The 27,958-nt window shown below is 46.7% G+C and overlaps 1 protein-coding gene across 9 annotated transcripts in view; it reads left to right on the forward strand.

The window, feature by feature from the left end:
* The window catches only part of SLC37A2 (solute carrier family 37 member 2), an 892,550-nt gene that overhangs the window by 757,198 nt on the left and 107,394 nt on the right, over window positions 1–27,958 (forward strand). For all 9 annotated transcript variants that reach the window (XM_085646069.1, XM_085646068.1, XM_085646070.1 and 6 more), the window contains one exon: window positions 25,037–25,134. In XM_085646069.1, the coding sequence (XP_085502195.1) occupies window positions 25,037–25,134 (98 nt within the window). The remainder of the gene's footprint in view (window positions 1–25,036; window positions 25,135–27,958) is intronic.

The following is a 27,958-nucleotide window of genomic DNA, read 5'->3' on the forward strand; positions in this document are numbered from 1 at the left end:
AGGACACCCTCATGCCTTTGAACCCATGTTCAGGAGCCGCAATGTGCTCAGCCGGTATCTGCATGCTATCAATGGCTCGTGGTGCCAGAGAAACTCTTGCTGCCCTTTCTAGTCCAATCATCAAAACCACAGGGAAAGTTGCCACCAAGGGTACCGCGAGCCACACTAGCTCTTATTTTCAACCCTGTAGTGCTTTGACCTCGAATCCACACCCATCTACCTATCTTGCCCTAAGCCAGTGTTACTGAATTCTAGGCTTGCCCAGGTTCCATGAAATGCATGGGCCTTCGCAAGTCCTGCCACTGCACTAATTCATGAGCCTGCCATCCTATGCCACCCTACTAAACTCAAGACACACAAATGGACTGAATGTGGAACAAATCAAACATTCACTCCAAGTCAAGAGATCTGGGTTAAATCATTTTTCTTTTGCTCACCATGCCACCTCAGTTTAGACTCAAACATATGCCAATCAGTCTTGACCCTCCTCCTCATGGGAACAGTCCAGCACAAACTGCCTAGCCAGGTCCTCCATGAACGAGAAACAAGCATCCTGGGACCGGTTTTGGGGTATCACTCCTCATCAACCAGGCTAGCTTAGTGGCACAGTGAGCCCGGATAACGTTTATCTGCCCTGCATAAGCAACCGCTGCCGCATCCCCCTCACTACACAAACTCTCAGAAGTTTCAACCAGCTTTCTTGGCTCGTGGCGGGGAGCCCAAACAACTGCTGCTGGCATTCATCTGGATGCCTCCCTCCTGGGTTGCCTTATCCTGACCCACGCCTGCTCCAGAACCCGGGCCTAATTAAATCGTTGTGCTCGGCTGCACACAACAATTGAAGGGCTTCACGAGCCAAATTGTTAGGATGAGATGCCATGGTGACCCCAAAATACCTCACTATTCTACTAAACCCCTGACTGACGAAAACGCTCACTGGCTCCTCTCACAGTGGCTACAGCAAGAGGTGGCAGCAACAGCATCCCTCCACCCACACCTAAATCCCCCTGCCTCTCAACCCGCCTCCTTTGACCCCTACATATCACTGCCCATTGTCTTATGGCATGTGCCACCTGCACTAAGCCACCTGTGGTTAAGACCGTCTAACGCCATGCTCCCCCTGGGTACCCTCATTCTAGCAGACTTTTAGGCCTCTAATCACGGAGCCACCGACCACTGATTATGATGTTTTTAGGAGTGGGGGACGTAAAGCTGATTGGTTTTTAAAATGGCTGAATTGTTTACAGCCATCTTGCATTTCTTTGTGTTTTGGAAGCAGGAGAATGGTGATTTGTTTGTACTTTTGGTTTATTTTCTTAATCACTTGTTGCTCGCCACCAACCTCCCGCTGAATACCCATATCGCCCTCTCTTTCACTACCCATGCCCGCCCACTACTGACCTCCAGTTCACTGCCCCCACCCGACCTCCCGTTCACTACCCCCACCCGACCTCCCGTTCACTACCCCCACCCGACCTCCCGTTCACTACCCCCACCCGACCTCCCGTTCACTACCCCCACCCGACCTCCCGTTCACTACCCCCACCTGATCTCCTGTTCACTACCCCCACTGATTGTCAAAGCTAATAGCTGTCCCATAGGCGAGAACTCTTGTCTTTGAAAATGATTGATTCTAAAATGCGGGCAATGTAGTTATCCATGGTGGATCTTACGCCCCACATCGTCTTTGGGAATAAGGTAGAGGATTGGATCCTTTACACACTAGCAATTGCAAGACTGTTGATTGCAAAGCAATGGAAAATAGACAAAACACCTTATGATGAATGGTGGCAGGAAGTAAATGTGGCATTTACCGTAGAATTCCTGATTGCGAAAATGAGTGTCCCTGATAAGTTTCAAAGTAAATGGGAGTAAAGCTGAGACAAAATCTTAAAGTCTGATATTTCCCTCTGTTTTGGATTTCTGAATTAGATTAGGATCGGTGAACAAGAATGTATGAATTCTTACATCTACAATGTGTAAATTAGAATTCATTTTATTTTAAATAAACTCCTCTTTGCATTTTAACATATATAAACACTCCCTTGTAACCAAAAAAATCATAATAAGAGAAGGATAATCTTTGACGTATGGCACATGTCACAGTTGGTGTGTATGACTGGCATTTTGTGGCAAGTCGTTGAACACATAGTACAAATCCTGATATGATTACTAATTATTTCAGCTGTAATGTGTGGTCACCTACACCATTGGCAGCAACGAGGTTGGGAAGCTTGAGTATTCTTTTGTATCATTGTCCATGGAGATACCTATACGTCACTGCATATTAAAAGTTAGGGATAAATGAAGATGCTAATATCTTTCATATACATTCCGTTTGTAGTTTAATAATGTGTCTGAAGTGATGACTTTAGTTCCATTAGCGGTGAACCTTACCATCCAGTACCCTTACCCAGCCCTAAAAATATCCTTACCACCCAATACCCCTACCCACCCCTAAGCCCTAAAAGTACCCTTACCATCCAAAACTCTTTCCCACACCCTTACCAGCCAATACCCCTTCCCACCGATAAACCCTAAAAATACCTTACCACCCTATACCCCTACCCATCCCTAAGCCCTTAAATACCCTTACCAACCTATACGCCTACCCATCCCCAAACGCCTACCCCGCATGTGCCGTATGCTAATGAACAGTTCCCTCTCTGTTTTTTCAATATGGAAAGCTTTGTATGTATGCAAAATAGGAACTGTTCAGTAGTATATGGCACTTTAGTGACATAGGCAAAAGCTCATTCAGGGCGAAAAATTGTACTTACAGACATTAGAGACCCCGGTGTAAATGACATAATGTTGTTTTAAAAAATTGACCACGATCAGTGGTAATCCTGTTAATGAAATTCTCAATTCATGTTGTGGCGGGACCTTAAAACGCAGACATCACATATACACCAAGTATATTTGGGTTCGGCCCACTGGTAAAGTACTGTGCCATACGCTACGTGTAGTATAAGATATACACCCTGTTCCAGTTTTGAATTTTTGGGTGAAATTATTCATATGATTTAACTTTTCTTAGGATTATAAAAACATCTATTATTTATAGGGTTAAAATGTCCGCTATGAACACACATTCTTCTTATTTAGGGGATGCAAGTATTAGTTACTAAGGTGGCCCATTCAGAGCATAATTTCCAGAGCGATAATCTGGAATAACCGGAAGCAATCCCAGAAAGAAGCTGGGTTTAGCCCATCCAGGGTATTTATGGGATTTGGATATATTCAATTGGAAAATACACTGCAATGTAACGCGCTGGATACAACTTATTGTATAAAACGATATGAATCATGCATTGCTAATATATGTGATGAATTATTAATTGATGTTTTGCACCTTTTCATAAGCGTATATTAAAAGACTTTTATACAAAAGTACATTAAAAAGAACACAAAAAAACAGTGAAACAATTGTTATACGATTGTTGTACCATAAATCAATGGTCACTTCTAGCAAATTACATACACAAAGCGATATTCATAAAATTCAAAATGGGAGGATATGCTAGACATTAAAGTTTTTTTTGTCATTAAGCGCACTAATCAAACCGTAAAGTCAAGCTCAACGCATCATTATAAACAGTTCATATTTTGGCGACCAAACCAGTTCGATCTAGTGCGCAATGCTATGCCAATTCGCATATATGTCGCATAATTCTTTGTCTATCGTCGAGTGGGGGTCAGAAGGAGGTCTCACCATTTAAGACTGTTTCACAATTCCATACCAGTCTTCACTTATTTTTTCTGCATAAGTGTATTGCAGATCTATAACGATAGACAAAGAGACATATATGCAAATTGGCATAGCATTGCGGAGGTGCAAGATCCCCTATCCTCAAAGGTACATGTTTTAAGCTGTGCCACATGTATTGCAAGCAGATAGCTGTGAAAAACCTGCTCACGCTTGTCCTTTGTAAAAAGCATGACTAAAAGTTCAGCAAAAAATGTTCTCCAAAGCATTTGAAGGCCAACAGGAAATGAGAAACAAAACTCTGTTGCCACATATGAAATTCGTTTTGTCCCCCTTCAGGCCATTAAGCTTTTCCCAGTCCTGCTTACAATCTTCAGGTAACCCTAAGATGCAGGCAAGGGACAAGTCAGAAAGAAAGCACAGGAACTTCAAGCGAAACTCTTACCCTCCTCAGTACTTCTACTTTAGAGAAAGATTGAATTATCTGCACGGCAAAGTCTTGACTCTGCCTTTTGACATCTGATATGGATCTGTATGTGCAGCTATTGCTCCCTTGGTCATTATTGACTATGCAATAAATTGTGGCCTTCAAGGAGGTCACAATGCAGTTCTTTTGCTTTTGGACCCTTCTGGTGTGTCTTGTGGCGCCACAAATTCATTGGGGCCTCCAGATGGGCTTCTATCTGGGGGTTCTCCACAGACTCCAACTTATCCTGTTTTCATCTCAGTCTACTCTGCCACCAGTGCTTAGCCACGCATTGAAATCCCTGCCACGGCCTTCGCAGGTCATGTCATTGACAATGCCGCCTGTAGCTCCAGAGGTGCTGGGGCTGGATTCTGTTCTGACGCTAATTGCGGATCCTGAGCTGGCTTTGGCTATTGCATGCCCCATTAAGCACATTACCATTACAAGGCTCAACCTCACTTTGAGGAAGACTCTCCCTCTGTCCCCTTGCCTCAGAATCAACATTTTGTGTAATGGAGATCCTCTTGGGTCTAACTCTGATACTCTTTAATGTCTTGAGCATGTCCCACCACATTGAAAACAATGATGGGTAGGTAGACCATTGATCTCCCTCAATACACTAATGCTGGATCATAACTAATATAAATGCCAATATCATGAATACTTCACCAGAGATGGCCCCTGCATTAGACAGTGCTTATTTTGTGGTGGCGGTACACAAAATTGCAGAGGTGCTAGACTTGTAGCTGCTATAGTGGAGCCTAAGGCCAGTCTTCTGACCGAAATCTTGTAGCCTGGGCCTTCCATGTTGTAACCCGTATTACTGTGTAAAGAAGACTTGACTGAGATCCGGTGGCCTGAGCTAAGTGCGGCTTGACTGTTCCAGTGAATCATTGGTTGGTAGATGGCATAAACCTGCCCCAGGATGCTGCTTCAGATTTCCTGAAATAGCATCCTACTCCTCTGAGCCTTATTGTGTAGACCTCTATGAGGCAAGTCAGTCCAAATTATCTTCCCACAGTTACACTGGACAGAGAATTGAAGAAAATAGGCACCATAGGCAAGAGTCTTTTCTTTGGCTAATCTAGCACTACGATTCTTGAATGGTGCTTGTCTCTTGGGTTTCTACCACTATTCCTTTTAGGACATGTAGCGTAAGATATTGCCTGCTTTGCAAGTAGACCTTTGTAGTACAAGGTGGTTAGGACGCTCTGAAATATATGTTGAGATCTTGCTTGGATGCCACTGATTGTGTTGTCTGAGCTATGGGCACCAGTATAATCGTTATAAGTCATATGTGGATGTATGCCGTCAGACTTCATGAGGACATTTCATTTTCACTTATGAACATGGCATTTGATGGGGCTTGATTGTTTAACTAAAAGACAGTCTCTGCAGTTGCAAGTTTGAAGAACATTAGAGCTACAGCTTGTTTCTTGAGGTTAAATTCTCCACCCTGTCAATTTCATCAGCAGTATTGCACTTGTGCCCTTCCCATTTCGTGTGCCCCTCACAAGATCCTTCATTTTCACTGAGATCTCTGTGCTTCGTGTTGCTATTCTGTCCCAAGAGTTGGTGGTAATGTTTGTCAAAGGAGCAATGTAACTCATACCAGAGGCAAAGAGCCGTCTGAGTTGTTATTCCAGGTGCCTCGTGGACCACAAGAAGAAGAGGGGCATCAGGCCATTTTGGACCTGAAGGTCTTGACGTTTTTCTTAAAGAAGGAGGTGATTCTTGCTCATGTTTTGCTGGCCTTGGACCCCGAGGTCTGGTTGGTCTCCCTAGACCTGCATGGCCTGTGCTTTCATGTTCCGATCTTGTAATTTCAATGGAGGTATTTTCACTTGTAGTAGGGTCAGATGACTTCCAATTAACCGTCCTTTCATTTGGTTTGGCATCCGTCCCACAGGTCTTTACCAAAGTCATGCTGGTGGTAGCAGCCCATCTTTGCAAGTTAGGGATCTACATGTTCCTGTATCTTGGTGACTGGCTGTTAAATGTGGACTTATCCCAACTAGACGTGGGCCTCCAATGCCCCAATAAGCCATGAGCTGTCGGATGTATCTGTAATGATTTGTTTGATACTGCTGCTGTGTTTTTAATTTGAAAATCAATAGAGATTTTTTTTTTTTAAACTAGTCGTGGGCCTGCCCTCCTTGGACAACAGTATCTTTACTGTATACTCTGGGATTGTCGATCAACCAGTTCAAATCCCAACTTCTACCTTCTGAGAGGCTTTGTTTTATTCTGGCCATACTGGATGCAGTTGCCATGAGAGTGTTCCCATCTCTGCAGAAAATACAGGACCTTTCGGCTATGATCCTTATGTTTTAGGGAGAGCTACTGTCCCAGTCTTGCTGGTTCTGCGTTATGCCCTAGCATCTTGCATCCTTCTGGTGCTTCACTGTTTTAGTTTTTTTACATTAAATCTTGATTTGGTGTTTTATTAGCTATAACAATATTACCATAATTAATAATCATATTAATGATGATAGTGTTGAATTTATAGATATCATAAAACATACTTCAAAGACTTGACATTGATAACAAGACTCATGAATCAATCATTCAATTAACTCTCGCCTCTCAAAATTGGATTGCAGACGTACCCAAAAATCGTTAGGGTGGCTTTGTGTAGGTTGCATTTGTACACAGCACTCTGCTGAGCCATTAAGAAAAGCTGCATCTCGGATCCTGTCTTTGACAGAAGAGGAGGACCCATTAGCAATGCCATTGCGAATCTTCTCTGGTGTGTACCAAAAAGCAGCAAACTGTGTTTGGTGACCAAATGATACTTAGTCATATCGGGAAACCCCATACCAGTATGTATCAGTCATCTTGTCGTAACCTCTTAGCACATCCTAGGTTGCTTCCTCTTTTATATCAACCTAGTCAACAACTACTGTAGAGTATTAAAACACATAAATATTCAGTGGGATGGGTAAATTATTGAACAAATACATCAATATTAGGCAGAACAACCATTTTGTAACTTTCACTCCCCCAGCCTATGAAAGTGAAAGTTTTATCAATCTTTCTATTTGGTTATGCAATTTCTTCATTACTGGGCCGTAGTTATTGTGGTTAATCACCTCCTTATCATGTGACACCCCAATACCCAAACACTTAACTGCGTCTGGGCTCCACCATGGGATAGTCTAGTTTGGACCTGATTGTTTTTCACAGTTGCTTGTCGGCCCAGAGACGCTGCTAAAGAGTACAATTTCGTCAGTCAGCGGTCAGATTTGTGGTAGGGTTTTTGACAGATAAAAGGACATAGTCCGCATAGAGGGACAATAGTATCTATCTGGAGGGAAACGATATACCACAATGGGCAAATTTCTGCTGCTGATTAGAAGCCAAGGGCTTAAGCGCCAGAGCAAAGAAAAGGGGGCGAGGGGACACCACTGTCACAAACCTCTATTGTGAAAGCTTGTGATAGCATATTATTAATGCACACTTTATCTACCGGCTCTGAAAAATCAACCGTACCAATTCTAGCACATTTCTACCTATAACCATCCATTCAGTCACAGTTAAAAGAAAGGGCCACTCCAGAGAATCAAAGGCCTTTTCGGCATATAAAAAAGCTCTTACTCTGATAACATTTGGGTGGATTTATTAAAGCATCCCAAATAATGTTTTCAAATTATTAGATGTGGCCTTGCAGATATAAATCCTTCCTTTTCAAGGAGTACGAGAAGCTACAAAGAGTGGTACAATTGAAACCTAGACAGATCTCGACTTGGTTTAGGTAGAAATTTAATCATCGCCTCTCGTATTGTCAGGGGTTGGCAACCCAGCTCTAAAGATTCCGCACATTCCTGCAGTAGATGTGACATTTAGATGTCTTAATAATATTTATAAAAGTCGTCCGTTAGGCCATGAGAGCCCGGAGTCTTCCCTTTTCGAAGCTATCCGTAGCCCTAATGATTTTATTAGTGTCCGTTGCGGTTAGTAATGATTTTCAGAGCTCACTTTCAATCCAGGCAAGTGTAACCTCATCAAGGTATGCCATGATCTCATCTTGCCTCTTGTCAGTCTTGGCTGTATATAATGCTTTATAATGTCAGTGAATTCTCTCAATATTTCATCTCTCGACATCGCTCTGCCTCCCTGTGGTTTGTAAACACATTATTGTCAGTGTATGTCTCTCTGTACTCTTAAATATTTGTGCCAAGTTTCTGCTCAGTCTATCCCCTTCAGCATAGTGTAAGTCTACTCGTTTGCCCAAATAGGTCTCCTCTCTATCTTCCCAGTCTTGGAACTCCAACTGTAATTTGTTAATTGTACTAGTCAGCAGAACACAGCCTTGCCTCGTAGGTCATCTCGAACTGCAACATATCACCCTCTTTTACCAATCTGATGTCATGTATCACATAGGACCCAGAATGTTCAGAAATAGTCATCCCTTGTTTATAAACTTTTCACCCCCAAGGAACCTATAGTCCAACCTAGAATGACTATCGTGGACCATGGACTGAAAGGCAAAAAGTATTTCATCCCCCCCTACGACTCGCCATATGTCTGACAGTTGGTACTCATCTAGTATACATTTAAGGAATTTTAATTGCTTTGAGCATATCATAGGTGAGCTGCATGATCTGTCCACCCCAGGTTTGACCCCCATATTAAAGTCACCGCCACATAAAACTATAGCACCCCCACAGTTCTGCATCTGTATGTCTAGGTCTTCGAGAAACTGTGGTACTTCCACATTGGTGTATTTATGCTTACTAGAATGTATTTTTGTTCACATAGATGGCCAGTTACTTGAAAAACGCTACCGCTTTATCTTTCTGAATGTCAATTGGAGTACATGGAACTGATTTACTGATTAGGACAGCAATACCCCTAGAATATAAACCATATAATGGAAAATATCTGAAGGAGCCCCTCTGAGAAGCAAACTCATGACGACCTCCTGAGTCTAAATGGGTCTCTTGAAGTAAGGCAACATTAACCCAAAGTCTAAATATACCAGTACTAAACTGGCCTTTTTAGGATAATTGAGTCCCTTTATATTCCAAGTCAAGCACTTAAGATCATATAAGATGATGTGATTGATGCATAGAAGAACAGTACCTCATGGTATAAATCAACAGCATTACAGTGCCAACAATAATTAGCATATCTGATCACCAGAACCTTAAAAACAACAATATTTCCCACCCAGCCTTGCCCTTCAAGCCCCCTGCCACTCACACCATTTCTCTCAACTGTGAAGCAACCATTAAATTGTTGAACAAATACAAAAAAAAATCTCAAAAGAAATACAGGTGATTATACTTAGGGGCGTGAGCCAATCACAACTAATGCAAAGTACTTTCACCAGTATAGCCAATGAAAAGGACTGCAGATTTGCATCACATGCCCCATCAGACATTTCAACAAACAATAGGCTATGGTCATTTCCATCTAGACATATTAAAGTAGTTAAACTGATAATCATTTGTCTACATTGAACATAAACATTTGAGAGAGGTAGAGATTATTATGCATCACCCATGGAAGACATAAAGCCTCTTTCATCCGATTCAAAAATTGTAATTATTTAGTTTTTGATAAATTGTTTGCTAAATCATAGGGCGTCTACAGCCTTGGTGAAAAAATGCATGCAGCCCTCTGCAACCACATGCAACATCTCAGGATACAGCATGGCATAGTTCAAGATTGCTGCCCTCAACTTTTTCTTGGCCTCGATGAAAGTTTTCCTAGCTTCCTAGACAGTCAGTGTGTAATCGAAAACAATGCTATTTTGGGCCCTTGATGTTTAAACGATTTCTGTTTCCTGGCTATCCATAGAATGAAATCACGGTCCTTGTAATTAAATAATAGGGCAACAATGATTCATGCAGAAGCACCGGGTCGTGGTTTTTCATCAAGGAATCTATGTGCCCTTTTGATAACAAAGCAATGTGAGAGGCTTTACTTACTGAACACGTTAGACAGTAGCTTCTAAATCGACATGTCTTTGCATTTTGTTATGCCCATCATGCAAATATTATTGTGTCTTGAGCACACCTCCACATCTTCACATTTTGAACAACAATTGACATTTTATTCTCAAGCCTTTCGATTCAAATTAGTGGATTTTGCCCTATCTTCTAAGTCCAAGACTCACTGTTTGACAACAATTGATCTGGTGGCCTGCCCATCGAGGCGTTCCCTCCTTTGATCCTACCGCAGAGTCAACGCATCCATTTTGTGGTCAATTTCCTTGGTGTTATGCTTGAGATCCTGTAATATGTCTTTCATATCCTTCATTATGGTTGCAGGCTGAGCACAGCTAAAAGACTCCTCAGTAGATAGTTCATGATCATATGTGTGTGATTTTCTATTCCCAAACGTGAGCTTTGATTGTTTAGTAACGTTTTCCCACAAGTCTGAAATGTAGTGCAGTTAATTGAACTTAAATACTGACTGTCAACGCTGAAAGAAAATATAGCACCACTCATGTACTGCAGTGACCAATCAGAGCTTAGATGCACTTCCGTGTAAATCAGCTAAATTGTTAATATATTGATCCAAACACTAAAAGGAATGTACAGAGATTTAGCAGATAAGTTCAGAAAAGTTATTGTAAGCCCATAAGAAGAGAAGCAATCGCAAGAGCGGTCTTGCAGCTTAATTTAATGATAAAATGGGTTCCTACTTTTTTGGATCAAGCGTTTTTTTAAAAATGCTTGTCCAAAGTCTGGTCCTAAGGCATTTCTCTCTTCCAGCAATAGCAGGTTTATTCAGGTACTGTTAAACAGCACAACCTCAACCTCCTTGTGGTACTGCAACCAGCAGGGCAGAGTGAGTTCTTGTGCTCTTTGTCTGAATGTCATGAGACTGTGCCTGGACTTGTGAGTCAACTTGAGGGTTCCTCAACTTCAGGGTCAACAATCTCAGTTGGCGTCTTCTTGTAGATCACAGGTGCTGTCTGCATCCCGAGGTGGTGCAGAGTATTTTTGTGTGGTTGGACATGCCCTTGGTAGATGTTTTCACTGCCACCATGAATATCAAGTGTACTGCCTTTTGTATCTAAAGTTTCCTACTTGAGGATCTCTAGGGTTGTCCTTCCACAAGATTTTAGCCCCTATATGCATTTCCATGTATTTTGCTTATCCTACAGGTCCTGAAGAAAGTCAAGCTGGACAGAGCACAGCCTATTCTCGTGGCCCCTGATTGGGTCAGGAGGTGGAACTGACCCTCAGCATCTGCCCGCCTCTTAAGCTTCCACTTCTGGAATATCTGCTGCCCAAATAACAGCACAACTAAACAGTGGCACCCATAGGTATCATTTACAACTTGTATATAGGGTATAAGTTGTACAATGTCACACAACAATAAATGTTTTTAAATCTGTACTGTAAGGATTATGATCATCTTCATTATGTTCACTCAAAAGAAGAAAATAGCATAAGACAATTTATTAATATCATTTTAAATAAAAGCAAGTGCACAGTGTCCCCAGTGAACTTAAGAACCTTGGCGATATGCATCCAACAAATACACGTGTTTTTCTTTTAACTAACAACTCACAAATCTTTAAACAGCATTGAAGTCCATGAGCCCTCTGAAGGCTATTTGGTGTGTAATGTTTGTTAATTGCATCAATGACGTTTCGACCCAGACTGATAGCCCGGTCTCATCAGAACCAGGACAATGAGGGGGAGCATCTGTAATAACATTTGTATTTATAAACAGAATTAAGAAGGGTTAAGAAGATCCGGAACAAAAAGCGGTGCAAAGATGTAATTAATATTACCTTGCACCAGTGGAATCATGTGCCACCTTCAATGGAGGAAGGAGTGTGCAAAACATGTGACACCAGCCCTACCGTAGGGAAGTGTCACAATATCACCATGGAGTATAAAAGATAGATTAAGAACCTGTGAATGATATCATAAAGTTAAGCACAATAAACGACATAAACCATAATGCTGTGTGCAGGGACATATCAAACAAGCATTGGCATAGCCAATAGGTCTCGCCTTTGGGACCTTATAAGTGTTTAGCCATGCAACAGCTGCATAACTACATACTTCTAAGGTCCCAAAAGCGAGACCTATTGGCTATGCAAAGCGGCGGTGGGGCCGAAAGTGAAAGTGATCGCGATCGCGATCAAACATCAAAGCGGCCGCGCGGCCACGAAAGTGAAAGTAATCACGGTAAACCGCGGCGCGCGCGCCCGCGCACATGTACTGTAGCTCTAGGCTGGCCTGGTAGCACTTTTTGGAGCCCTCTCAATAAGTCTCGCCAGACCAGCGCATGCGAGACCTAAAAAATTAAATTGCCCCTGATGGCACATCTCAAGAATTGTAGACCGCATCCAGCGGTACCTTTCCTCTCAAGCCCACCGACAGCAGCCAGAAAGGCCACAACAAAGCAGTGCAGCGTGAGAACCGGCACTGTCCTAATGATGCATGAATGTGCGCAAATCTAAATGAAAGTGAGGCTTGGAACGCACAAGCTTCCAGCAATCGCAAAGGACCCAAAAATAAGGAAGAAGACACCCACTCCTAAATAGGGGCCAGGAACGGTCCAAAACAATTCTATGCCTAATTTTGAACTGAAGGATGGAACTAGGCCTGAATGATGGCCTGGAGTAGTACAGTAGAAATGCTATACTAAACTTAAAATGGAAATGGAAAAAGATGGAAATGGGGAAAAAAAAGATAAAGATAAAAGGCTGCTCCGGGGTGCGGTCAAAGGGGAACAAAAGGGTCTAATTCCAATCTATTTAAGCAGTCACAAAGTGGAACAGCAATACCTGAGGCCTCATTTCCACAAATGGATGTTTATGTAAATCCATAAAAGACCACACAGAGAGCAACGATTACATCAGGAAGCATAAACATGATCAAGTACATGATAATCACATGAGTTCATAGCTCAATCCTGGAGTAAAGAAACAAGTCCCCGCCACTCTTCATTCGACTTCAGACCATTGTCCATTGAATCACAATGCATAATCCATTGGAATTCCAGTTCCCGTACGATGAGGGCAACATTCCATCCTCTCTGCGGTGCTTGCGGGACTTCCAGTACTTGCCATCTGATATCATTAGATGAATGACCATGTAATATGGTACCAACGGTGCTGAGGTGACTCCACATCGAATCCTACTGCCTTGAGGTTATCTTAGGGCCTGCTCTAAGTCTCTGTTTTAGTTTCACAATTTAGCTTGGCTGCTTTTAAAATAATTCACTTTTTACATGCTTTACACTTACGCAATAATTTACTGAGAAGTAGTTGCACATACAGTTCATTTCTCAGTAAGCTTTAATGTCATGTTATTCATACACTCTTACCAAGGTTCGGCACATAGAACGTGATGCCCCTGCATTTATGTTGTCTGGTTTGAGACCGCCCTAGGCTTCTAGACACACCATTGTATCAGATTTGCACATTTGACACAGTGCAATCGGAACAGTTCTTTCATTATATAAACAACTTCTAAGCCACTGGAGGGAAAAGGGTGGCTGTAGCTAATGCCAGCTTTTGGTGCATTGTCAATTCTGTAGGTGTCCTCTCCAGATACAATTGGGCACAATGGGATGAGATGGAAGATGTCCTCCAGCACCTCCCAGATGAATATAGGAAGAAAGGGTAAGAATTGCAAGCAGAAGGTAAACAGTTAGATGTGCATTTGATGCGGCTGACACTTAAGCAAGAGGCATCAATTCTGCTATCTTAATACACAGACATGTATTACCTGCGTATTTCTGGAATCAAGCCTGAGGTGCAAAAACACTTTTTGAATCATCTGATGGAGAACATCCCTTTGCCTCCAAGTTCAATGAGATGTTAGAAAAGATTAAACACATACAGCAAAAGCAATGGGTGCGCTGCAGACAACAACTTCAAGGAATTTTTTCAGAGGCAACAGGGATGGGGTGGGGGCAAAGTATCCATCACAAACCAGGGACAATCTTACCAGAGACAGCAGCAGGCCTACCACCAACAGGAAGGAAAAGCGTTTGGTACGTGTTTATACAGAGAAAATGGGAACAGGGGAAAGGTAGAGGCACGCAAACTAAAGCACTGTTTCCAACACCAAGCAATGACTCCCTGTGTGTCTCCCCCGACCACCTAATACCTGTCAGGGAGAGATTTCCAAGGTTCCAAGCATAGAGGACAGACATCACGTCCGACCAGTGGGTACTGTCAATAGTACAGCACAGTTACTTTCTGGAATTCATATCACCACCAAACATTCTTCCATGCAGACACATCCTCAGGCCTCAACAGTTATATCTTCTGAAGGCAGAAGTAAAAGGCCTTCTTACCAAACAGGCCATCGAACCAGTTCCAAGAAAATATCAGGGCAGAGGGGTATATTCACATTACTTCTTAATCCCAAAGAAGGACGTATGGTTGTGGCCTGTTCTAGACCTGACGCTGCTCCTCTGATACATCTGATCAGAACATTTTCAAATGGTGACCCTTCAGAATTTAATCCCACTTTTGCTGGAAGGCGAGTTAATTATAGCCCTTAACCTCAAAGATGCCTATTTCCACGTTCACATTCCCCCAGCTAACCACGAGTAGCTGAGGTTTGTGGTAAGTGGTCGCCATTCTCAATTCATAGTATTACCCTTTGGATTTACAACAGCACTGAGGATTTTCACAAAATGTCTGGCAGTAGTAGCAGTGCACTTGAGAAGGCAGGGTATACATGTGTTCCCTTATTTAGATGATTGGCTGATAAAGAGTGCAAACAGAGTCAAATGTGCACAGTATATCTGCCCCATACATTGGGCTTCATAATATGTGATGAAGTCCCATCTGGAGCCACTCCAAATCCAACCCTACTTGGATGTAATTCTGAACACTGTGCCAGCCTAAGCTTACCCCAATCCCAGAGAGTTCTGAATTTCCAGAACCAACTACCTCTTTTTTAGCCACATCATCGCCTGCCAGTCAGGATGGTAATGCACCTCCTAGGCATGATGGGTTCTTGCATAGCTGTTGTACCCGATGCAAAAGTACATATGCGCCCCTTAAAGGAGTGTTTAGCATCACAATGGTCACAGACAGAGGGCAGTCTGGAGCATCTAGTGTTAATCCAGCCCACAGTTCATCATTCCCCGCAGTGGTGGAACAGCAACAATCTACTGCAGGGAAGGGGTTTCAAGGACCGGCTTCCGCAAGTGACCATTACCACTGAAGCTTCACTTACAGGCTGGGGAACGCATATGTCGGAAATGACAGTACAAGGACTATGAACTGTTCGACAAAGAGCTCATCACATCAGTAATCTAGAGCTCTTTGCAATTCTACTGGTGTTGAAGGCCTTCCTATCATACATTCATCGCAAGGTTGTCCTTATAAAACAGACAATATGACACCTACGCATTACATCAAAAAACAGGGAGGCTCCTATTCTCCAATGTTGTCTAAGTTAGTGCAGAACATATGTAAATGGGCATTACAACATAATATTCACCTCCTGCAGAACATCTGCCAGGAGTAAATAACATCTTTGCGGACCTCCTAAGCAGGACGCAGCTACAAGTTCGCAAGTGGGGACTCCACCCAAAAGTCCTCGATCAATACTTTCAACTGTGGACCACAACAAAGTTAGATCGGTTTCCAATAGTGGAGGACGCAGAATGTCAACACTTCACCTCCAGGTATCATCACACACAGGCACTAGGCAATGCACTGTGGCAGAATTGGTCAGGAATAATTGCCTGCACTTTTCCGCCTCTCTCACTAATTCCAAATTTGGTGAGAAAGCTCAGACAAACTGCTCTCATTCTAATTCTGGTGGCTCCAACATGGGCACGGCTACCATGGTACACCACATTGCTCGAATTGTTGGTCGTCCCTCACCGGACGCTCCCCAAGCGGCAGGATCTTCTCACACAAAACCATGGCACAATCAGGTACCCGGATTCAAAGCAGCTCAATCTACCCATATGGCTCTTGAAGGCCTAGAGTTTGTGTACCTAAAATTGCCATCGGAATGTATGGACATTCTTCAAAGATGACTTACCAGTAGAACATGCTATGCAGCCAAATGGAAAAGGTTTGCTTGTTGCTTATGACACGACACATTGATCTTATGAACCCCTACAGTTCTAAACCTGTTATGCTACTTACTACATCTGGAATGGTCAGGTACAGCTTACACATTCATATCTTCATCTTACAGCCAATGCTGCTTACCGGCAAAAACAGGGAACATCATTCATTGTTTAAAATACCTGTTGTCAAACCATTCATGGAAGGTCTGAAAATTATAATACCTCCAAGAACACCACAAGCCCCAGTATAGAATCTAAATGTGATACTAACTAGACTCATGGGACCCCTTTTTGAATCCTTACATTCCTGCCTGCTTCAATACCTTTCATGAAAAGTGGTGTTCTTAGTTTCAGTCACTTCTTTGTGAAGAGTTAGTGAAATACAGGCGTTCACCTTAGAAGAGCCGTTCTTCCAAATGCATACAGACAGGGTTGGCTTAAGACCCAACCCAGAACGTTTACCAAATTTTTTGTTTTTCCATCTCAGTCAAACTATTGAGCTGCCAGTTTTCTTTCCCAATCCAGGATCAGTAGCTGAAAGGGCACTTTACACCTTAGATGTTAAAACAGCATTACTATACTTTATTGACAGAACCAAATAATTTAGGAAATGCAACTATTCAGAGCTTTCTCTAAACCCAGGCAGGGTTATGCTATATCTAAAGCAGGTGTTGTTAGATGGATAGTCAGATGCACTCACATTTTCTATGCCAAACAAAGAGTCCCCTACCAGTTTCTCCACAAGCACATTCTGCTAGGATTTTTTTTTTTTTTTTTTTTGAAACCGTTTATTACAAATCTCAAGAATATACAAGTATGGGCCTACAACCTTCCGGCCGGCCGCTAAGAATGACAGGAGCATATGACATACGTTCATAAACACTTGGCATTGCAGAGAAGCATAATCAGGAGGTATCAACGTCGTGGGCCACATCAATCAGACACCACAATACGGTTTCATTTTATACAAACAACGAGAAAACCACACCCACAAGGCAACCAGCAATCGGAAATAGCAGCGCGTGCTCCCCGAATGGGGGACCCCAACTATCCACAGGAGTCGAAAGAGGGGAAGGGGAACAGAGCAAGGACTGGGGGAACCCTGTGTCCGGGGCTGGGGGAAGGAGTCAGCTAAGGGGACGGGGCTGGTGAAGCAGCAGGCAGCAATGGTGGCGCGCAGATACCCCCGCGGTAGGCGTTCCAGGGGCCCCATACCTTCATCCATGTCCCAGGCTTACCCCTCGCCACATACACCACCTTTTCTCGAAACATGCACCAATCCATGTGTTCTTTCCAGGCCGACACCGCCGGGGGCTTCTGGGATCCCCACAATTGAGCAATATCACGCTTAGCTATCATATATCCCAGAGTCACCCACCACGTCTGCGGAGCCGAGTAGTCAGTTGGCTCCCACACATTCAACAGGCATCTCCTCGCTTCAGGCAGCAGAGCGACACGCGTAACCACTCGCAGGACCTCGTGCACACCACGCCAGAATCGCTCCACCTTCGGGCATTCCCACAAAATATGCAGGAAGGTCGCCAAAGCACCGCACCCACGCTTACACAACCCATCCTGAGCATAGCCCATACGCAGAAGCCTTGGCCCCGTCATGTAGACCCGGTGGAGTATCTTAAGCTGGACGAAGCGAAGGCGAGCCGGTATGGCCACCTCCTTCGGAGAGGCCACCGCGGAGATCCAGTCCTCGTCGTCCAGCTCCAGCCCATCGGCGACCCAAGCCTCTCGGAGGCCAGTCAGCAAGCCCGAGCGGTCATTGATCAGTTTTTTGTAAATAAGTGAAATCGTGCTGTCTGGGACGTGGCCATCTAGCACTCTATCCTCCAGGGGGGAAGACTCCGGGATGGAGGCGACGTCTGGGAAGACGGAGCCCAGTGCATGTCGGACCTGCAAGTACCAAAAGTATTCACTGCCCTGCAGCTGAAACTCCGTCTGCAGCGTCTCGAATGTTTTAAATCCCCCCCTCGTCCAGAAATCCCCCACTTTACTGATGCCTATCGTGTCCCACTTCTCGAAGCCCTTCGAGGTCCACAGGGAGCCCAACCTCTCAGACGCGTACAACGGTGACGCCCGGGTCAAACGGTCCTTCCACCCCATAGCTGCATTAGCCGCGTGCCATACTCGCACCATGACACGCGTAGGTCCCGTCAGGCGAGCGTCGGGCGCGCCAGAGTAGAGCGCTCGATTGTAGTCGCCACCGGGCAGTAGCATCTTGTCCATTTCAAATGCCGGGTTTAAGGCATGCCCGTAGAGGCCATGGTTAATTGCAGCTAGCTGGGAGGCCCAGTAATACCGTTTAATATCCGGGAGGGCAATCCCCCCGTCGTACCATGGGAGCGTCAATTTCGCCAGGGCAATACGCGGCCTCCCGTCCCAGAACAGGCGGCGCTGTAGACTCTCAACCTCACGGAAGTAGCGCGCCGGGACTAAGTCCATAGTGTTCTGGAGAGCGTACAGGAAGCGTGGCAATGACATCATCTTAAACAACGCCGCCCGGCCGAGCGGCGAAAGCGGCAGGCGCCGCCAGCGCGCGACGTCCTCCTTCAAGCGCAGGAGGGGGGGAAGCAAGTTCCGCTCGTAGCGGGCCTCCGGGTCTAGAGTGATGTAGACACCCAGGTACCTAAACCCCTGAGAGGCAATCTGGATCGGACAGCCCCGCGGGAGGACGGGAGCCTCCCCGGAGAGCACATACACACATGATTTAGCCCAGTTGATGACTAGGCCTGAGTTGCGGCCGAATGAGCGCAAAATATCAACCAGGACAATCAGTGATTTACGTGGGGAGGCGAGGTATAGAAGGATGTCGTCAGCGTATAGGGACACGCGGTCCTCGTACTCGGGGGTCCAACGGAGACCACGGATGGAAGGATGCCACCGCAGCCACTCCGCCAGGGGCTCCAAGGCCAGCGCAAACAGGAGCGGCGACAAGGGGCAGCCCTGTCGCGTGCCCCGTCCCAGCTCGAATGGGGCCGATACTCTTCCATTCACCACCACCTGCGCCAATGGGCCCGAATACAACAATTTGACCCAGCTGATGAACCCCGGGCCAAATCCAAACTTCGCCAGCATCGCCCAAATGTATGGCCACTCAAGCGTGTCAAACGCCATGGTGGCGTCTAAGGACGCCAATATGGCCGGCTCCCTCACGAATGGGACACGTGCGAGCACCCCGTGCAAGCGCCGCAGATTAAGGGCCGTGTTGCGATGGGGAATGAAGCCGGACTGGTCTTGGTGGACCAGATCGCCCACCACGCCGACCAGCCGGTTGGCCAGCACCTTGGCGAGAATTTTGGGCTCCGCATTCAAGAGCGAGATAGGCCGATAGGATGTAACCCGGTCTCGAGGTCTCCCCTCCTTGTGGATCACCACGATTGTAGCTAGACGCTGGTCTAGCGGGAGGGAGCCCAGCGAGTGGGCCGCCAGGAACATCGCGCGGAGGTGGGGTGCCAATACATCCGGTCGCAACTTATACAACTCGATAGGGATGCCGTTCGGGCCCATGGCCTTGCCGGAGGCGACCGAGCGTATGGCAAGGGCAATTTCGTCGGAGGTGGGAGCGGCATCCAACGACACCCTGTCCACCTCCGAGAGGGAAGGCAGCGCGATATCCCTAAGCAGGGCGTGGGAATCCTCCTCCGAGCAGGGAGAAACCGGGGAATACACCTCGCGGAAATACTCCGCGAAACAAGAGACAATGTCTTCTGGCTCGGTTACACTCACACCATCCATCCTCTCAATCAGCGGGACCACACGACTCGCTCTCTCCTTTTTATCCAACCACGCAAGCAGTTTACCAGCCTTATCACCCACATCATACAATCGCCCCTGTTGCTCTCTACTGAGGCCCCTGGCCGCCTCCGTAACGAGGGCCCTGTAGGCCGCCCGCTTAAGCTGTAGGACATGTAATGCAGCATCTGTCACCCCACCCTCTAGATCGCCCTCCAATTCGGCAATTTCGGCCTCCACCCGGGTCACCTCCTCCCGCTCGCGCCTCCGGGAATGGGAGATAAGGGACAGGGCTTCCCCTCTGAGAACTGTCTTGAAGGCTTCCCACAGGGAGATAGCCGAAGGGACGGACCCCACATTCTCATCAAAGTATCGCTGCAAGGATTTAATCAAGTCAGCGCGAATAGTGGGGTCGCGCAGGTACCAGGCATTGATTGGAGCTACCCTGCCCTCACCCCTTGGGAAGACATCAAAGTGTAACAGGAGCGGGGAGTGATCTGAAATACCCCGCGCCAAATGGCGCACCTCTCCTACCCTCCCAACATAGGCCGCAGGGACAAGGACATAATCAAGCCGTGAGAGGTACCATGGGCACCCGAGTGGAAAGTGTACTGCAGCTGCGTGGGATGTTTTAAGCGCCAGCAGTCCACCAGTCCCAGTGTATCCAAGAGGCCGGATAGCCACGCCTGTGCCCGGGGGAGGTCCCTAGGGGGGTGACGATCCACAGTCCCAGAAACCACCGCATTGAAGTCCCCCCCCAACCACCAGAAGCCCCCCCGGAAGGCCAAGGAGGAGGCGCCCCAGGTCTGCAAAAGTGGTCGACTGTAGCCCCGGTGGGACGTATACTGATACAAACACAACCACTTTGCCCTCCATTCTCCCCACCAAGACAGTGTAGCGTCCCCTATCATCATGGCGCACCTCGTCTATTTCCAACGGGAGCGAGTTCTTCACCATAATGCCCACACCCCGTGAGCCCGACGTGAAGCCCGAGTGGGCCACCAAACGGTAGCCACGCCTATTCATGGCACAAAAAGAATTACCAATAAGGTGTGTCTCCTGCAGAAAGACTACATCGGGTGAGATTCGTTTCAGATACTGCAGGACCACACCTCGTTTGATCCTATCCCCCAGTCCATTAACGTTCCAAGACAACAAAGTCAGGTCCCTACCCCCCATCACAAACAGAAGCCATCATTCGTCCCCCCGAAAGCACCTTAATACCAATACAATAAAGGGTTTGCCTTGTGGTAAAAACAAACAACACCCCACCCCAACCCACCCATCCCAACAGAACTCCCCCCTCCCTGCACCCCTGCATGAGCCCAAACAGCCCCCCCAAAGTGCAGTGTGCCTGTCGCCCCATAAATGGTTAAACTAACTAGTCCCCCAGAGGAGGAGGGAGAACCCCCAAGAGACCCCATACGACCTCCACAGGAGGGGAACTTACTCGAACAGACGAACAGTCAAAAGTGACATCAATTTTGTCCAGAGCGAGGCCTAATATTAGTCCCTCAGTCCTGATCCGGCGAGCCCTCTCCTCCAACCGCGCCCCCCCCACCCCCCCGACCCCGATCCCCGGACAAAGTATCCAGCCAGTCCCCGGCCGCTTCGGGACGATCAAAAAAGTGCGTGCGGCCATCCACCTCCACCCGCAACTTAGCTGGGAAAAGCATCGCATACTTGATGTTTAGGTCCCGTAGGCGACGTTTGACTCCGAGAAAGCTCAGTCTCTGCTTTTGGACCGCTGGGGTGAAATCAGGATAGAAGTTTACGTCCATATTGTCGAGTCTGACCGGTCCTTGTAGTCTGGAAGTTTGCAGGATAGCGTCTCTGTCCCGAAAGTTGAAGATCCGGGCAATGAGAGGCCTCGGAGGGGCTCCGGCCTTAGGCCTTCCCCCGGGAACCCTGTGGGCCTGTTCCACCGCGAAGAATTTACTCAGCCCCCGGGGCTGGAGATGGGTGAGAATCAAGTCCTCCACAAATAGGTCCGCCGCCGCCTCCTCACGTCCCTCCGGCACCCCGATGATGCGGACATTGTTCCTTCGGGCCCGACCCTCGGAATCCTCCAGGCGACGATCCATCAGCGCACTCGCCTGGCCAAGCCGGCGCACCTCCTTTTGGAGGGCCGCCACATCCGTCGTGAGGCCCGATGTGGTGTGGGCCAAAGAATCGACCCGGTCGTTGGTCTTAGATAGATCGGCCCTCACCAGGCCGACATCCACGAGGACCGAGTCAATCTTCTGCGCCAGTGTGTCAAAACGCTGGTCCACCGAGGCCTTCATCTCGGCGATAGCGCCCATGACATCCCGAAGGGTCAGATCCGCGGGCAGAGCAGGAGCATCAGTCGGGCCCTCAGGGGACCTACGCGGCACCTCGGGAGATCCCTTCTGGAGGGTGTAGCGGTCCATGCTGTTAGACTGATGGACTGCGCCACGTCGGGTCGATTTCACCTTTGCCCGGTCGCCATCTTGTTTTGTGGACATGGTTCCAGTCCCCCAATCGTGCCAATCACGTCGGAAAGGGCAGACAAGCCGGTTCACGGGCTCCGGGGGGGGGCAACCACAGGTCCGCGGGGTGGATCACAGCCGGCGGGCCGGCAGGTTACCCCAATGAGGCCACACCACCTCACAGTGCCCCGCAACCCAACCTCGCCGAGGCAGCAAGGAGGGTGCAAAAGCGAAAGTGAAAGTGCGGGGTACGCGAGTCGGCTGGCCCTGCCCGCCGCTGTTGTTCACTTTGGCTCCGGATCGCCCCACAACTCCAATCCGGGGGCCCGGCGTGGAGAAGGCCGCAAACCTCGATCGGTGCTCCCGCCGGTGTCCGAGGTCCAATTTGGAAGCGGAAAACGGGTGACACCTCAGCTCGGGTTCACCAACACAGTCCCCTCATCTAGGACAGGATATTTTCAGGATTTATGTAGGAGGTCACGGAGGTCCTCGGGAGCCTCGCACCTACGCGGCCATCTTGGTTGCGCGCTAGGCTCCTCCCCCCTCTGCTAGGATTTTGAACACAAGTTGGTCGCACACTGCTCGTCACACCAGCAAGTTGACCCAAAGGACTGTGGTGAATGTAGTGGCGACGGCGGGTACGTCTATGCCATGATGTGTAAAAAGAAAACAGTATGTGTTGCATTTAGCCATCCCTGGACACGTGTTTCGAGGTATTTGCCTCTCGTCAGCAGGGAGCAGGACAGTGTAACGGGGTGCCGAGTGGACTGCCAAAATGTAATTAAAACAGGTCAAATACCTCTCATGGCGCGCAGGTGCAGAACCAGGGCTCGTCAGCCCGTTAGCTCACGGGAGCCGTAATAATTTGAACACAAGTTGGTCGCACACTGCTCGTCACACCAGCAAGTTGCCCCAAAGGACTGTGGTGAATGTAGTGGCGACGGCGGGTACGCCTATGCCACGATGTGTAAAAAGAAAACAGTATGTGTTGCATTTAGCCATCCCTGGACACGTGTTTCGAGGTAGTTGCCTCTCGTCAGCAGGGAGCAGGACAGTGTAACGGGGTGCCGAGTGGACTGCCAAAATGTAATTAAAACAGGTCAAATACCTCTCATGGCGCGCAGGTGCAGAACCAGGGCTCGTCAGCCCGTTAGCTCACGGGAGCCGTAATAATTTGAACACAAGTTGGTCGCACACTGCTCGTCACACCAGCAAGTTGCCCCAAAGGACTGTGGTAGCTGAAAGGGCACTTCACACCTTAGATGTTAAAACAGCATTACTATACTTTATTGACAGAACCAAATAATTTAGGAAATGCAACTATTCAGAGCTTTCTCTAAACCCAGGCAGGGTTATGCTATATCTAAAGCAGGTGTTGTTAGATGGATAGTCAGATGCACTCACATTTTCTATGCCAAACAAAGAGTCCCCTACCAGTTTCTCCACAAGCACATTCTGCTAGGAAGAAGGGTGCTTCCATGGCTTTCGTTGGGAGCATTCCTGTAGCTGACATTTGTAAAGCAGCTACTTCGGCAACTCCATACACATTTACCAAACACTACTGGGTGGATGTTGTTGCACACCAACAGGCAAGTGTTGGACAAGCTGTACTAAGAACGTTATTCCAAACTTCTGCAACACCCACTGACAAGCCAGTGCGTAGGGAGAACTACTTAACAGTCTATGCACCGCATGTATATCTACAGCCACTCATGCAACAAATGTATTATGTTACTTAACTTGTAAACATCTATTTGTTGCATGTATTGTAGATTCACATGCACCCACCAACCTCTCCGGACGTCATTGGCTGTTCCAGATAATATACACATATATACTAGATAGTCTCTTATTTTTCACTAACTACTGCATGGTCATCAGAATGAACACTATATGACACAACTACAACCTGAAGATGGAGCTCACGACCTTACCACTGGATCTCGTGACTCAAAAAAGTCTTAGAAGAAAAACAAGTTGTAAACCTCCACGCCCAACACTAGACGGCAGGAGCGTGCACAGCATGTGAATATACAACATTATATGAAGCAAATAGATGTTTACAAGGTAAGTAACATAATACTTGTGTTGGATACTCTAACCCCAGAAACCTCACCACCTGCCTTTCTCCCCATTCTGTGAAGTGGAGTTTTAGGAGTTAGTAGGGTATCCAGTTAGAGTCTGCATATTGGCAATGTCTTCAATCTCTCAGTCATGCTCTGCATCTGAGGGCTTGCAAAAGAGCAATAAATGCACTGATGCAAGCACGCAGAGGTGTCCCTATATATGGCTGTATGATGTCCGAAGTTGTGATGGAGACAGATGGCGCCACCTGCCTTCATACATGAGCTTTTTCAAGGGTTGCCAGATCCAGTCTCAAACCTGGGGAGATTCATAAGGTGAGGAATCTGTAGTTAGATTGAGTATCCATCGTAAAGAGCATTAGCAAAGGTAAGTGACTTTTTTTTCTAGAATTTTATATTATTTTACCTCTTAATAACATTGTTGGGTGAATGTGGAAGGGGCTCACAGCGCACATATGTCTGAAAGCCACATGAAATTAGACTGTTTTGGAAGGAAACGAGCAACTTGATTTTTGTGTAGCCTTTTGACGTGACCGTAGGTGCTCTTCTCTGTTTCCAGGTGCTGCTTTAGGACCCTTGCTGGCAGGGGTGATATCCCCATATGGATGGAGCAGTGTTTTCTACATGTTGATTACAGCTGACATATGCGCTTGTCTGGTAAGCTGCTTGCTATCGTTATTTGTTTCTGTCTTGTATCGTACTCCAGACTGGGGAATAGCATGGGCTCCTGCATTACAGCGGATTTTAGACATCTGTGAAATGGGTAGCATAAAGTTAGATTTAGACTTTCCTAGCTTAGTGTTGCATTGGGACACATCATTTTGCATTTCACTAGGCCAAGTAAAATATTTGTTGATGCACGTAGGTGTATGTTTAATGTTCTCAACTAAACAGGTGTAGGACTATTCTTTTTCTCACAGATCTCCTTGTCGTATGAGGAGCCAAGAGCTATGTTAAAGGTTAATGACCTGATGTCCATGGCCTTCGATCTGCAGAGAGGGAAGTCTGAACCCTCCCATTCATCAGTCCTCCCCACCTCATCCCCAGTGTTTTCACTGTAAGGCTCAAACCAGTGGCTCCTGGATCAGAGGTAATCCTAATGAGCCTCGTTTGGGACAGTAGGATAATGCTATATGCACATGGCCTAGTTTATATTGATGACCCCACTGTCATGGTTGCTACACGCCTAGATATATTTAGGCTATGTGGACGAAACTCTGGTTTTAATTTAAACTGGCACAAATATGTGCTTTTACCCTTAACAAAGGTGTGTGGCTACAGTGGCCTATGTCTCACATGTCATGTCTACTCTGAGCAGCAATTCAGCGATTTTGTTATTTGGGTATTTTTCATGACTGCTGAAAAGGGATTTGTTTCAGTCAAAATCTACTGAACATCTTGGCCCTGTTCTCGAAGGATGTCTTGCACTGGACGATATTTTACTTCTGCTTTCTGGGAACAACTGCCCTCTTAAAATTGATGTACCCACCATGTATATTTGTGTCCTGCAGAAGAATCCATTCTGGGATTCTGGTGATATTTATTTGCAACTAGGAGTGATTTACACCCTATTGTGCCCTGGAGGTACTTCTGGAATATCACTGGCCTGCCTCTATGGATGTGTAGATGATGGTGGCATTGCTTTTCCGTATATGACAAGATGATATTGGGCATCTCAGTTAGTGATTCTGAGTGATTTACTGTTTTCTTCCTAGCAGAATGCCCCATTGACAATTGATAGACTTGCCACAAGCATAAGAGGATATCCTAGAGCCATCTATACTACAAGACTTCCAACTTTTCTTCCAGCCCCTGCTTTAGCTTTATGCAAGCCTGCTGTAGGTGCTACTAGAAAGAAGGGGATTGCAGCTGTGGAAAACCACACTGAAATGCAACCTTTGTCAGGAAAACTCAAAGATTTTAAGGAATTCCATGGTTGGGGCCTAATTGATACTTCCTAAGCGGTAGGTGTGTGGGGTGCGAGTGGCTCAAAACCCTTATAATTTTGCATAAGAAGTTTTCCTTAAAGTCCTCCCAACAATATAGATCTATTTAATTAAAGTATGACCTACATAAGTATGATGACATTTTCAGAGATCTAGAACATAGTACTCCATTGAAATATAGGGTGTTGCCAGAACCGATTCTAAGGAAACCATCCTGTGGCATACATGAAACTTTGACCAATAATGTTCATGAAATGCTTGCCAAATTATTGCATAGATGGGAAAGGGGTTCTGAGCATATTGAGTGAAGAAGACTGTAATGAGACAAAATTATAGTCCAGTAAGGAGGCACTCCATTTGGGTTTAGGCTGGTGTATCTGAAGATCCTACAAAAGGTATACTACACAAGAACACAGTAAGCGGTGATGGGTACCATTGCCGATTATAACTGCCTGAGAGAGTATGTAAATGAGGGAACATTTTACCCTACTCTGTTGCAGTGTCCCTGGTTGGAAGGTTTTGGAAGGGTGTCAGATGTCTGGGTACTGTTCTGGGATCCCAGGCCATGATAACGGAGCAGACGGTATTCCTAGGGAGGGGGGGGCATGGCCGGGATGCTCAACATGGCTGCTGCGTAGAGGAGTTCCGAGCTTGTTTCCGGTACTCTGCCGAAACCCTTCAATGACTGACCGCTCTAGCATAGGGATTTTCCCAGCGAGGAGGCCGGGGACTACCTATGCTGTGCTCCAGGGGGAGGGAGGGGAGAGTGTGGGCACTGGAGGACTCCTTTGGTGTGTCCAGGAGGCAACCGTGAGGAGGGCCGACAACGGACCATCGCAACTGCTTTAGTCCGTGACTGCTGCACACCAGGATCCCCTGAGATTAGCCAAAGGTAGCAAGGTTCCCACTGTACCTACCCTGGTGACTGCAGAGGCCTGAGGGGCAGCGGCCCGTCAGTACGACACGTGGTGAGGGGCCACGCCTACCAAGTCAACCTATCCCAGTTGCAGCCTGGACTGCTCCAGCGGTTCTTCTTTCAGCAAAAGCATGCATCCCATCTGCTGGACGGATTGGGCCTGGGACCCTCCTATTTCTTTTTATTAGAGTGAGGCCCCCAATAAGTGGTGAGGGAAGACCATTCTGGCCTGCCTGGCCATACCTGGCTGGCAGGCGCTGAAGGCGGGGGAAGCGGGTCTTCCCTTGTGTGTCTCCATCAGCAACAGATTTAACCTGTTGGAGTGCATCGGACTGCCTGTGCTTTCTCCCCATTCACCATAGGACCGCGGTGGGGCAAGCTGGCCCAAGGATAGCACTATCACAAGCCCGTACAGGGCACTCTAGGACACACAAAACCTATTAGGACAACGCAGAGCTCTTTGCAGACACTCATCTAGGACCCTGAGTCGATGGCAGCCTCCCCAACACCCGGGGAAGGAAGTTAATCTGATGTGACAGGATCGCAGGAAGTTGGTTGAACAGGTCACCCTTGCAGAACGTTCCCTTGCTGACCTTCAGACCCCGGCCTTGGACATTCA

Source organism: Triturus cristatus, chromosome 3_1 (genome assembly GCF_964204655.1).
Source record: "Triturus cristatus chromosome 3_1, aTriCri1.1, whole genome shotgun sequence".
In the NCBI taxonomy this organism is placed as follows: domain Eukaryota; kingdom Metazoa; phylum Chordata; class Amphibia; order Caudata; family Salamandridae; genus Triturus; species Triturus cristatus.